This window comes from Struthio camelus, chromosome 28, assembly GCF_040807025.1.
Source record: "Struthio camelus isolate bStrCam1 chromosome 28, bStrCam1.hap1, whole genome shotgun sequence".
NCBI classification, from domain to species: domain Eukaryota; kingdom Metazoa; phylum Chordata; class Aves; order Struthioniformes; family Struthionidae; genus Struthio; species Struthio camelus.
The window spans coordinates 3,418,139-3,431,913 of NC_090969.1; the positions used below are offsets into that span (position 1 = coordinate 3,418,139).

The following is a 13,775-nucleotide window of genomic DNA, read 5'->3' on the forward strand; positions in this document are numbered from 1 at the left end:
CAGGGACACACGGACATGCAGGACAGAGACAGATGGGTACAGGGTCACACGGGCACAGGGACAGACGGGACACAGGGACGGACACACGGGCACAGGGACGGACACGGGGACAGACGGGCACAGGGACATGGACATGCAGGACAGAGACAGATGGGTACAGGGTCACACGGGCACAGGGAAGGACACAGGGACAAACACGCGGACAGCCCTGCACAGCCAAACAGCCTGGGGACAGCCGGACGGCCACCCTCACTCGCTCATACATGGACAGGCGCACAGACAGTCGCACGGACAGGCAGACCCCAAAAACCAGCCGGGCACCAAGAGCCTTTCCCAAGCATCAGGTTTATTCGCCAGGAGCAGCCACAGCCCCGGGAGGCTCCCAGCATCCCCCCTGGATAAAGTGCATCGCCACCCCGGTCCCACGCTGGATTCACATTCCCCATCCTTCAAATCCACCCCCCGGCAGCTCGTGGCTGTGTTAAATCAGTCACTTACACCGGGCCGCTCGCTCGGCCGGTTTCAGGACAGGTTAGCCCCAGGAAAAGCTTGGAGCGGCGCTGCCTGTCGTGGGATGCAGCAGTGGTTTCCCGTTGCTGCCAGGTCCCTGCTCAGCAGCTCCTGGGTTAAAGGCCCGAGCTGGGGCTGGCAGCGAGGGACGCGCCCCATGGTTGGGGAAGGTCTGGAGTAGGGGACTGAGGACGCAACGGCTTTTCCATGCTTCCCGGCGGGGGCCGCTGCTCGGTGAGGAGCCGGCGGACACGGAAGGTCCTCGCCCAGCGCAGCCTTTCAAGGCACTTGGCTCTTGCAGTCCCTGCGATGGCAGCTGGGACAGAGGCAAGCAGTGTCTCTTCCCCGTTTTGGGGAGAACGGCTCCCTTTTTGCAGCTCCGCTGGGCTTTACTGGCACCAGGGCTGCATTTATAAGACGGTGCCCAAACGGGCCCCGCTGGCTGTGTGCCCTCCCCTGCCGCTGGGGCTGAGAGATGCACTGATTTCAGCTGCCTCCCACTCCCAGAGACCCACATGCAGCCCATATGCCCCAGCTGGGGCCATCATGGATTGCTCCGTGGCCCTAAGTTTGCCCTCCTGGAGGTTTCGCTCCCACTGTCTGGCTTGCTTTTGCTTGGGGGATACGTCCTCTAATCTTAAACCCTGCCAGGGAGCAAGAACAGGCTCTCCCCTGAGAAGCGCCAGGAGGTTTTGGCCCGCAGGGGAGCTGGCTTTGCTGCACGAAGGGCCTCCTTTGCATGGGGATTGCCCCAGACGTGTGCAAGAGCAAAGCACAACGCTCTGGTTTAGTGCAGACAAAGGGCCACCCCTTCACCACTGGCCCGGTCTCTGCAGGGTGGCACCGAGCAGGGACAGCAGCGTGCAGGACAACCCCGAGCAGCCTCAGGGCTGGTTTTCCAGCGTCACAAAGGCAACCTCAGCAGGCTGGATCCGAACTTGGACCTTCGCCATTAACGCAACGCCGCCTTCACTGGCTGCTCAAGGCCTGTGGTGTCAACGGGTGTCATTTCTGAATCGTGTTCCCAGCATGAGCTGGGGTGAGCGCGGAGGAGTTACGCGAGATTCGCACAGGCTTGGCAAACCTGCTGAGAACAGCTCGACGCAAGCGGTCTCACCGTGGTGCAGAGGCTGGCCGTTCTCCTGCGCTCTCTGCTCCCTCATTGCTGGGCAGCAGTGTTGGGAACGCAAATTACAGCATGTCCAGCTATCCCCTCTAAAGATTTAGGACACGTCTCCCCTCTCAGGCCAGAGGTGAGCCCTGACACATGGCTTTGGCCTCTCACCAGCCTCACAGCAGCTCAAAGGAGTGGTTTTCATTGCACGCAGCGACACGGAGCCTACAGCACAGCACAGCTTCTGCCTTGGCCAGGGGGGCCAGGGCATTTTCTTGCAGAGATTTGGGGGGGGTGCAAATCAATCGGCATCTCTCCTGAAATGGGGGGCCATGCGCATGGGTCTCTCGGGCAGCCCTGAACACACTCGGTGTCTGTGCTGCAGATTTTAGAGGGGGAACGGAGGGCAGCGCTGAGCGCTCCCCAACGCCGCCAGTCTGCTTCCCCATGCAACATCCCAGCACTTCCCTTTCCAAGCAGCCCAACCTTTTGGTTCAGAAAGAAGTGGTTTGAGGCAGCCCAGCACAAAGACAGCCTCAAAATATCCATAAAGGGATAAGTCAGCTCTTGCAGACGGCAGACAAGCAGAAAAGTCACTCACGGAAGGGGAAGAGGGACCAAACACAGAAGTGGGTCTGTCACTGCTCTGCAGCAGCAAACCCCAGCTGCCGTGGAGGAGAAAACAAGTAGAATTACCAGTAGTGTGAAATCAAATTGTCTATGTACAAACTCCTGCCCAGGGTCACATCCCTCCACTCGCTGCCTCTGGGAAGCTGGGCTGACTTATCCCTTTATTCGTGGGTGCTCAACCTCACGGGCGGAGTCAGGATATCTCGTTGCCGAAGACCTCGAGCACCAGCGGCGTGAGCTGCATGCTGTGCTCGGGCTGGAAGGAGAGGCAGCGGTACTGCTTGGAGTGCTCTTCGTTCAGGCTCCGCAGGTCAGCCAGCTTCTGGATCATCTTTGCGTAGAGCAGGCGGCTGCCTGGCGGCGGGTGCCTGCAGCGGATGTAGGTCTGGAGGATCTCCGAGAGGCGATCCTGGAGCGACTCCACCAGCGATTTGTCCTGCACGCCAGGGCGATCTAGGAAACATCACCGCTGTCAGCTCTGACGCAAAGCGACTCCCTTCCTCGCCATACAGCCATGGCAGAGAGGCACGGAAGGGTTACGTTTGGGGGTGAGCACCTTAACAGAGCGAAAACCTGGCAGGTTAGTGACCTCTGGGCACGAGTTTCCTCCTACCTGGGGACAGGATGCAGATGGCCATGAGGAGCACGTGCTCTTCCTCGTGAAGATTCAGCTTCTTCAAGCCAACCTGGAATTTCACCAGCGGCTCGAGCAGGTCCATGCTGTGGCCAGCTGCAAAGAGAAAGGACCCTTTAGCGCAGTCTGCTCCTGGGACAAGATCTCAGACCTCCCACAGATGAGACGAGGGTGGAGGCAGAGCAGGTTTCCAGCCTTTCCGGTGCAGGGCAGCGAGGCTGGAGACAGCTTTGAGTTACTGCCATACGCCTAGCTTTGTTTTCCTTCAGGAGCTGACGGCTCTTTCCAGCCATCCGGTCCGGCTGCAAGATGCACGTGCGTCCCACAGCGCAGGGCTCGGAGGATAAACAGAGCCCAGCTGACATCAGGAAGGGGGCTCGGCCTGGCCGTGACACTGCTGAGCTACTGCTGGCTGTCCCCCAGCCTTGCAGCCTGCCAAGGCATCTCTTTTTACAGACTACTCACTGTTGGATTTTTGCATCTGAATTTAAGGCCAGGATGATGTTTCTTGGCCTATGGCCAACGAGAGAGCAAACAGCAGCATGGGCTGCTGTGAGCCGGTCAGCAAACCCGGGACCTTTACCTTGGGTGACATCACTGATCCTGTACTTAAAGTCGTTGCTGCCGCAGGTCCACGTCATGTCCTCTAGGGTGAAGGACTGGTTTGAACGCAGCATGATCACCTCAATGGCGCTGGATTTCAGCAGCGCGATCTGGTCCTCTGCTGTCAGATCCCTAGGCAGGGGGAAAGAGGGTGGCGTGAGACTTATCTGACGCACAAGGGAGAGGTCCACGACGTTCACACGTCAGGCTCTCTCTCCGAAACCCGATCCCTTTGCTGGCTGCCTCCTGGGGGCATCCCAGCTTCTCCCTTGCTCTGAGTTTCTAACATAATTAAGCAGCAGGTGGTTCTGCAGCCACATTTATTAGGTGGCATCACCAGCCTCGCTCTCGCTGCGCTGGAATTAAACAGGATCCGTGACTCCTCACAAACCGGTACAGGGACAGCTTGCATGGCCCTGGGCATCTTCTTAGGAGCATTTTGCTGACAGAGTCCAGCAGAGCAAGGCTAAAGTCAGACAGAACAAGAGCAACCTCAGAAGGGAGGGGAGAGAGAAAACATGAAAGTAGCAATGGAGCTATGAAGGGAACAGAGCCCAGTGGACAGCTGTGAAGATGAAACGGAGAAAAATGAACTGGCTGTGAGGGGTGGGACAGAAACACATCAATTCCTGAGAGCAGATATCCACCACAGACTCTGTGTCCGAGAGCAAACGTCTCACCTGAATCCTGGGATCATTTTGGCAAAGCCGATCACCTTCTGTATGCTGTAGCTGACCAGGTCTGCTAAGTGTGGAAGCATGGAGAGGTGGGAGAAGTCGATGTTCATGGAGGCACTCTCATCATTCTCCTCAGAGAGGACCAGGTTTGAGAACATCTGGGGCTCCATGGACTCTGTAGAGAGGGAGATGATCATGTCAGAGGGTGCCTCAGCCACGGGGAGGCCATCGCGGGTGAGGGCAGAGACGCCAGCCTGAAGCACAAACGGCATGAGATGGGGGGCTCCCAGTGTCCATCCTGCTGGGAAGGATCTTTGCATTGTGTTCATGTGGCATGAACCCCACAGCTGCTTCTGAGATAGAGCAGGTGAGGTGCATTTGGGTGCACTCCTTCCTGCTAGGAAAGGGGCTCCATGGGGCTGGGTAACAGCAGCTCCATCCCGTAACCCCTATAAACCACGTTCCTCCAGCACCCCAGGCAGCAACTGCAGCTGGAGCAGCGCCAATGCAACCTGGCGTTCACCTTCACACTCCCCTCAGCCCTCCTGAGGAGCCCAGACACACAGAGGTCCACGGGGACAGCACTTGACGTGCTTTTAGCATGCAAACAGCCCTCTCAACATCCCCCAGGCAGCTATTACAGTGAAATAAATTCTCCAGAAGAGGAAAAACAAGAGTCTAAATAGCTCAATTTAGATAAACCTGCTGCGCTTCTAGGCAGCACGTGGGCACCAACCGTCACCCACTAAGAGGCGAGCGTGGTACCTGGAAACGTGTTGAAGGCATCAGAGCCAAAGAGGTCGGTGGAGTCCTCTGAGGACAAGTCCTGGGTGAGGATGGAGGAGGACCTCGCTGCCACCCTGCTGCTAGGGTTGCTTCTAACGGGCGGCTGGAAGAGAGAGCAGGATGTGAGGAACAGGGCCGGGAGAGCAATTTGGTAACAGTTGTTCACCCGCTGCCAACAGCATCAAGATATCGGCGCTGGGACTTTTAACGCCACTCCTAGTGCTGTGATTAAATCCAGTGAGAAATGTAGGGGATGAAACAGGGAAGGTGCATCTGGGAGAGGAACTGCTTGGATTTGGGAGGGGAGCAGGGCAAGGGAAGGGCTTCTCCTTGTTTTACCTGGCACTGTAGCCAGCAGCCAGGCTCTCTGCTGGCTGCCTTTCGGCAGGGGTTAGCGGGGCCCGTGTTGCCTGGGGGCCCGGCTCCCCCTTTTCAAACCAAGTATTCAGTGTGTGCCAAACTGAAACAAAGATTTTCAAATCCCTACTGAAATAGGCTAATAAAATCTGCTGCTTCTGTTCAAAAGGAGAGATTGCACCTAAGCAGAGAGCCCGCTGGTACAATTCTTGTGGGCTGAATTTTCTAGCAGGCAGCTGGGACCGGGGACAAGGGGGCCACCGCTGGGATCCTGGCGTGGGAATCGGGGCTGGTATGCCCCGGCCGTACCCGAAACTTGGTGAAGTCAGAGTACGTGGGGTCGTAGGTTTTGCGATGGGCCTCGAGGAGGACGTCAATGACTTTCTGCTGCTCCTCTGAGAGTTTGGGCTTCAGGCTCTCCTTGAGCGCTTCCTCCTCCTTGCGCTTCATTATCATCTCACGCTTCCTCTGCACCTCCTCGTCTGTCAGGATGACTGCAGGGACAGCACCGGGAGGGGAGAAAAGGGACAAGTGTCAGAAACCGGTGCAGGGAAACAAGGGACTGAACCAACCCTGGGCCGCAGCAGCTGGCAGCGCCCAGCAGCATCCCCATTGCATCGCTATCAATCATTAAACCTGCGTCGTCTCCGTCCTGCTCTTGTCCTCGACTGCCAGGTCACATAAGACCGGCACTGTTTATAGCCCACCGGGGTGCTTTTAGGCAAGGACCAGGTGCAGCGAGGTTGCGGCAGCACCTGAACTACAATCTCCCTGTTTGCTCTGTGCCTTTGGGTGAAAGAAATCACGATCCTGCAAGACACGGGCCAGCAGGTTCATCTCGCTCCAGCGTGCTTCCCGTGCCGTTTTCAGTGCCTGACAACAGAGGGAGCCCGATGCGGCCGCCTTTAGCGCCGCTCAGCCTCCGGATCAGGCTACCACGCTGCAGCAGGGACTGGACAGTCTGGGCATCTGGCAGTGCTTCTGCAGCTCTGCCCATCACAAATACTTTTAAGCTAAGAGGACACTCGAGCATATCTCTCCTCCCGTGCATAGATATTTATTACTTGTATTACGGGTGACATCCCTGGGCAGCAGCCACAGGTCGGACCCAAAGGTGAAACACAACACTTCTCCCCATTTACTTTGGGAAGGGGCACATCCACCAGCAATTTCAAGTGTTACCTTTACAAAGAGCTTCAAGACGTGAACAGCACAAGGAAGAAGATCCTGAATTCTTGCATTGCAGGATTGAAACAGAAGAAAAGCGGTGGCAAACTGTAATGATTTTATACCTTGACTCAGTTTAAGGTAGCAACCACCTTATGCTCTCCACCGAAGTCAAATGTTCACAAAAGCTCTTTAACACTCAGAGTCAGCAAAGCAAATCAAAAGACAGGTCCTAAAAATAGCACTTTGCGTTTGTCAGGACATTATTAGCTTTTTAACTGGTCATTAGCAAAAAACCTCAAGCACGTTATCTGATGACTGCAGGCTTTCTACCTGCCTCGGGCTGCGAGGAGAATCGACGCTGGGTGAGTTCAGGTGGAATCTGGAATGAGAGGTTGGCACAGGCCACAGGGAGACACAGTCCCAGGGCTTGAGGCAGTCGCTCTAAGGAGCTATTTGCAGCCCTCAGTCCCTCTGCTGTGTTTTGCCGACAGCATTTTTCCAATACAGTTTCAAACCTGCACAATCTCAGGGAGGATTCAAAGGTCTAAGAGGCATGGGAAGGCCTGGTTCAGGCCAAAAGGTTGCTCCTGTGATTGGCATGTGAGGATTAGCTCTCCAGGGGACAGTGTGACTGCTTGGGGAGCATAATTAGCAGTTTGCCTCCCCCCTTCCCATTACAAACCGCTGGGCGCTGCGCAGCCCCGAACAGCAAAGCAGAGACCTGACATTTGAAAGGCTTGTCCAGCCTGTGACCATGGTGTTGGTTGCACCACGGACAAGCCAAGAAGCAAAGTGTGAAGGCAGAGCCAAACTTCTCCTGCTTCCCCCTTGCCGTCCTCTGATATTTTCTGACTATTAATGGATGAACCCCTTAACTACCCACAGGGAAAGAGCAGTACAAACAAGGTGTTAGTAAGCAAAGCCAGGCACACTTGTGAACCCTAAGGGTGAAAGCACCACAGGGAGGAAGGGGAAAACACTGGATCCACCTGGGAGCTGCAGGTGATGAGGGAAACGTTCACGAATGAGGAACGGGGCCCTGCTGCCCGCAGGAGAGGGCTCAGCCCTGGGTCACTGAGTGTCAGGGCTTCAGCAGGGATTACTGCAGGCATCTAAATTAGGCAAATCTGGAATCCTGCAAATTTCCAGATTCTGCAAGTTCCAGAGAAATTAGGAAACATCCACGGAGCAGTTTGGAGGGAGGTTGATGTTTCACTGTTGGAATGAGACCACAAGGCGTTCCTCCACCTTTGAGAAGTTCACCCCTCAAACTCACCTGCTGCTTCAGTCCCAGAGAAATCCCCCCAAAAGGAGCTGTCGGGATGCCACTAGCCTCCCCCTGTCACATACAGGCCCTGCTGTGGCAACACGGGGAGCTGGTGCAGCTCTCCAGGTAGGTGCAGCACCCCGCGCGGGGAGCACTGACTTCACCGGTGCGTCCCCATCACACCGACCAGCCAAGACGGTTGGGTCGGTCAGCTCCTCTGGCGACTCTTAATTCCTCCTTATCCCACCTACATTTGAAGGATGGCCCCCTGGATCTGCCACACTCACTCCCAGCACACGAGAGCTGCTCTCCCCTCAAGCGGAGGAAGAGGAGCTGGGAGGGGAGGAAGACGACTGGATGCTCATATCCCACTCCCTGCTGTGGGGCCACTCAGCGGACCCACAGCTGGGCAGCTGCTCACACTGCCACCTTCGCAAGCAATCTCGGGATGACTGGGGCTTCAGTTTGACCTCCTTGCAGTTAGCCTTCTTTAAATGCTTAGCGTCGGAAGTGTTTGCTTTTAAAGGGCTGTCAAAACAGATTTGTTTCCAGCGCTTGCCAGGAGAAACACTGAGTCTGTGGTACTTCTTGGGCTGGTAGGAGCTGGAAAGCAAAAGCATTTCCCAAAGCGTCGCTCCTGGAGGGTGAAGAAACGCCAACCCTACCCTGTAAGGCAGCCAGATTTCCCTACATGGGGACTATGTAACAGAGCACTGAGTTCCCCCGTTTGTCCCAGCACTGCTGGCTGCATCAAGTCTGCAGGGAGGATAACGGGATGCTACGGGCCAGCTGGCCATCACACATCGCCTCCCGCACACAGGTCTGCACGGAAATCAGAGAGGAGGAAAGCTTGCAGCAGAGAGAAAAGCAAGAGGCAAACAGCAGTGGTTTAAATCACAGCTCCTGGACCAGCACTAGAGAGCAAATCGGAGCTGTGACAGTGGCTGCGGGGCCCCTGGCTACCGCTCCCTCCCCTACCAAGCAGGTCACATCCCGCTGACATAGCTGAGCTGTGGCTAAATGAAGCAATGCTTGCATGGGATTTCAGAGACAGCTTTCCAGATGCTCAGCTGGCTTCCAAACCTGCTCTAATTGCAGAGGATGCTGGACATTTATAGCATGTGCTTCAAGCCCACAGGCAGCAGAGACGCTTCACAGCCAGCGTGCAAACACCAAACCCCGCTGAGTGATGTTTTCCTGGAGGGCCGCAATTCTTTGCTTCCTCTAATATTCCTGCATCGTCTCCGGGACGGTCTCCGACATCAGCGCAGGTCCTGCAGGCCAGGCCTTGCGCAACGCGGCTCCTCGGACAGGGGGAATAACACAATCTCCCTTGGACTGGGGCACTGGGGACTTTTTCCAGTTTAGGAACAGCAGCCTGTTCGGGGAAGCAGCGGAGAGCTGGAAATGCCGCCTCTGCTGGCTCTGCTCCGCACTTTGGAGGGCAACGGAGTATTAAAGCCCGAACTGAAAACAGCTTTTGGATGTCTTTTTGGGGTCTCCGTGCTGCGAGGAGTGGAAGGGACACGGCTGTCCCCACAGCAGTTGGGCAAGGAAGATAAGCTTCAGAGAGGATTAACCCCTTCTGATCCAGTCTCCTGCTCCCCAGCTCTGTGTCCCCCCGCCCTTAACTCTGCCCCTTTGGGCCGGCTACTGCTGCCCCCACACTGCCTGCTCCACCCTGTGCATCTCTCCAGGCTGATTTGGGAAATTCCCCCCCATCTCTTCCCATTTCTACTTCTCTTCCTGGCTCCCAGCTGACAGTATTTCTGCTCTGTTCCCCTCCCCTTTAGGGATTTTCAGCATTGAGGTCATAACTCCAGCCCCACGGCAGAGCTGGAGGGAGAGGGAGGCGAGCGAGCTCTGACCGCATCCACGGACATCGAGGACCTGGGGGCAGACGGCCTTTCCGCGTTATTTATCATTCTGCTTTGGAGCAACAGCTCCAGGGCGACCAAGGGGAGCCTTGTCCCCCGTCCCAGCATGTTATAGACACTGCAAATCTGATAAAAGCCCGGGGGGAGAAGGGGCAGGGGCACTGTGAGACACAACTCACCCAAAGGTTAGGGGCAGTTGCGGAGCCCAGCTCCATCTAACGCCCCATGCTTCAGCCAGTGCCGTGCCTTGGCGGGATGCCCCTTCCCTAGCTCCCAGGAGTTGGCAAAGTGCAGTTTTATGAGACCAGAGTAGATAACTGAAGCATTTCGTTGCCACCCAAATCAGCGCCGGAGTGGGATTAAGAGCCTCATCTGCACTGCAAATCGCCAAGAGCTGCAGATTGCAACAGCCGGAGCTGCTCGGGCTGGTTTGAATCTGCTGTTTGCTCTTAACATCTCGATTGTGGGAGCCAGCCGCCTCTCGCACACCCATTTCCCCAAACAAAAGGGAGGCAGCTTGGCCGTGCGTGACACAAAAACGCAGCTTAGGCACAGGCATAGCAGGCAAAAGGTTTTTTTTTTGACAGCCTCGCACCTGCCAAAGAGGTGCGGAGAGACCAGGTGGCATTATTTCACCCTGACATGCTGTGGCAGCAAGTGGGGCAGGGGCTTTTGCATGCACTCCGCTGCAGACAGAGCTCACGGCCCCCAAATAAGGGGACCAAAACAGCTCCTGGTGAATGCCAGGAGACCCGTTAGCATTTTCTTCCCATTTATCTCAGCCCTGACCACCCAGTGATAAAGCACCCGCTTGGCCTCCCCCAGTGCCTCCTCCCAGCCAGTCCCGCTCCGGAGAGCGGGATCAGGCCATCCCCAACCTGCCCTCCTGGGGCCGGCGGCTCCGCTCACAGTGCTACGAGAAACCCCAAAAGGTTCATTTCTGAAGCCAATTCAGGTACAGCCACGAGAACAACCCCACGGGCAGGTGCTTTTGAAGCTGATGGAAGATAGTTTTAGCTGGTACACCTCTGCTATCCCGCCGTAGAAGACGCTTTGTAGGGGCCCAGCATGGGACCGTTTAAACTGCTTTGAGACATTCAACCTGGGACAAGTTACAGCGAGCAAACAAGGCAGCCACGCGACAGCAGAGCCACACCGAGGCTGGTGAACCTGCCCCTCTTGGCGCCGTCCAAAAGGAAAACAGCTCCGGAAAGTGGAGAAAGGAGCGTTTCTAGACGCTGTTTGCTGCTCAGACCGCTAGACTGAGCTCGCCTGAGCTTATCGCCCGCTGCACAGCCCCGTAAACTCACCCTGTGCTTTACCCCACGCCGATAAGACAGGCAGAAAACCACAAATATTTGCTAACGTTGCCTGCGGACAGCTTGGGGCAAACCTTAGGCGTTGTGGCAGGACTATAAATCAGTCTGATCGCCTCGCCTGCCCCGCTGCCGACAGCCCGCCGCAACCTCCAGCCCCCCAGCCCGGCCCTGACCCTCGCTGCTCCCACCCGCTCGCTCGGCTCAGCACGTTCCTGCGTCATCCCGCTGGCTTTAACCTCGGCTGCCCGCCAGCTGCCCCCTCGGTCCACGGCGGCAGCAGCGATGCCGTCCCCAGCTTCGTGGGAGGACAGAGCGGGGACACGAACGCCCCAGGGGCTTTGCTCCAGGGTCAGTTTCTACAACTCAATTTCGGGAACCGAGCCGCCGTAACCACCGTGCCACCGCGTGGTCCGGGCTGCGCGCGCCGGAGACCTGGCGTCCGGCAAGAAAACAGCCAGCGGCCGGCAGCACCTTGCCGCCTGGGATCGTCTGCATCAGACCTCACATTAAAGCAGACGCCAAGTCCGCTGGGCCCTCGCTCTGCTTATGCCCGGCTTGTTCTCTCGTTTCAGCTTTGGGTCCCACCAGCACTGGAGTGAAACCACTCCACCCTTGTCCGTGGCGATCCGCATGGCAAAGGCGGCTTGGAGAAGACACAAAGCCCCCCCAAGAGTTTAAAGATCCCTCATTTAACCTAAAAATAACAGCAGCACACTTTGTTCCCTTTCATTCAAGCAGCAGCAAAGTCCACGGGAAGGCTAATTTTAGTTTCTCCAGGTTAGGTTTCATTAATACAGCAGCAGTTCGCTAACCGGGGCGTTTACAAGTTAACTCCTGCAGAGAACCAGCGTATCCCTAGGAGCTGGCCCCGTCCAGGGTGGAAACGCACCACGCATCGCTGCTACCGAATTTTCCTGGCCAGTTCTCCCCGGGTAATTAACTGCTACAAGTCAACACAATTCCCTCGTTAGCAACAGTTACACCAAAGCAGCAGCAGCGACCAAAGCCTCAAGCTCTCGGCCAGGCAGCTTTGTGCACCAAGACGTTTCACTGCTTGAAAAAGCGCAATGTGTTTTCTCCCTCCGAGACTTTGCGTGCAATGATTACAAGATAACGTCAGTAGAAGAGAAGACACCGCCAACCTACCGTTCTGGAAGAGTCACAAGAAGACTCTCTAGAGCTAATTTTCAAGCAGAAAGTACCTAATGGTGTCATTTCAACCATTTGCAACCCCCAGAAAAGCTATTGTTTTCTCAGACTCAGAAATAAATACCAAGGCAGGAAAACACCAATTCTGAGTTTTGCACAGAGCTTTCTCCAGGCTGCTCACTCAGCTACAAAGAGTTGGGCTGGTTCTTTGCTCTCACCCAAACTGTTTGCAGAGCCTAAAACGTTAAACCAAAGCAAGTGACTACTTCTACAGGACAAAGTGTGGGACATAAGTCTGCACTTCCCCACAGAGCAGCGACCGTGGGCTCACACATCCCCGCATTCATGCAAGAGATGGGTGTACATGGTATATCACGGGGTCTCTTTCTCTTTTTGGGGCATCGCTGTCTGCCTAAAAGGATGCAGGGGTCTTTTATTCATTAAGGACCTCCTTGACCCTGAGGGACAACTGGGAATTCAAGGATGTGTTTTGCAAACACCTCTAAGTTCTGATTTTCTGGAAGGCACAGAGCTGTGCTTCAGCAGCACCCCATGATGTCAGGTGCTTTTGCTCTCTACTCATCATGTAAGGCAACAAGCACCACTTAAATTTTCCAAGCCCGGTCCAACCTTTCAAGTCCATCAATCATACGACATGATGTCTTGTTTGCAGAGTTTCCTAGCAGAAGACTATTATTTTGGCTTGAACGCTATGCGAACACCAGTCTTCTCCTGAAGCCTTAGGACATGGAAAGCGTGTGTACGTAGGAGGAAGCGTGTCAAACAGATTTAATTTTTAAGAGCTGCTTGTCTATAAATTATCATTGAATAAAATAAATATTTGGACAACATTAGTCTGTTTGGACTGGGTTAAAATCTATTTTACTTCCCTCTACTATTTGCTTAAGTCTCTGCCGTGCATGTGGCCAGACTCACGTTGCAAGAACAAGGATCCAAAATAAAGGCTAAAAGGATAGCCTGGAGCAAAGTGTAAGCAAATTCCACGCTCACAGAAATTAATATAGCGTAGCATGTCAGTGTTACGGGGAATCCCATTCAGTTCTCACTGCCTGCTTGGATACAGGAAGGAGCAGGAAAAAGCATGTTGCAAGAGAACGGCTACTTTGCACAGGTAGGACATGAGCAAGTTCAGTCCATCTAACCGGGTGTTAATTTGAAATAGCCCCGGCTGCTCTCGCTACACAGATGCCCAACAACAGCCAGCAGCAGTAATTTGGCTCTGGCACAGGCCAACTCTACAGATCGCTAACCAACACAGTCTCAATCATTAAATCAGCTCCTCTTAACCATTACCCAGCAACATCCCCTGCCCTTTGCGCCCTCTTTGAGCCTGGCCAAATCTTTATAAAGCTCTACGGTTTTACGCTTGCGTGCCTTCCTTCTGCACTGTGGGTTAATTGAGAAGGAAAAGGCTGTTATGGCACAAAGCTGAACTGGTTCCCCTGGGCTGGCACGTCCGCGTACTCACACTCTTTCATCATGCCAATGTCCACGCAGCGCTTCAGCCGGCAGGCCTGGCAGTGCCGCCGGTTGTCTTTGGTGATTTTGCAGTCACCGTTGAACGGACACGTGAACATCGCCTTCCTCTTCATGCTTCTCCTGGCAGGGAATGGAAAAGTGTCTTGGGTTAGTCACCACCATTTTGACCGTCTAAGAAACTA

At 55.2% G+C, this 13,775-nt stretch overlaps 1 protein-coding gene across 2 annotated transcripts in view; it reads right to left on the reverse strand.

Annotated features, from left to right (window-relative positions):
* Nucleotides 1-326: 326 nt before the first annotated feature.
* The window catches only part of VDR (vitamin D receptor), a 42,534-nt gene continuing 29,085 nt past the window's right edge, over nucleotides 327-13,775 (reverse strand). For both annotated transcript variants that reach the window (XM_068921351.1, XM_068921352.1), the window contains 7 exons: nucleotides 13,583-13,713; nucleotides 5,621-5,805; nucleotides 4,934-5,057; nucleotides 4,172-4,343; nucleotides 3,472-3,623; nucleotides 2,868-2,984; nucleotides 327-2,707 (listed from right to left, as the gene is read on the reverse strand). In XM_068921351.1, the coding sequence (XP_068777452.1) occupies nucleotides 2,448-2,707; nucleotides 2,868-2,984; nucleotides 3,472-3,623; nucleotides 4,172-4,343; nucleotides 4,934-5,057; nucleotides 5,621-5,805; nucleotides 13,583-13,713 (1,141 nt within the window). In that variant the 3' untranslated portion in view covers nucleotides 327-2,447. The remainder of the gene's footprint in view (nucleotides 2,708-2,867; nucleotides 2,985-3,471; nucleotides 3,624-4,171; nucleotides 4,344-4,933; nucleotides 5,058-5,620; nucleotides 5,806-13,582; nucleotides 13,714-13,775) is intronic.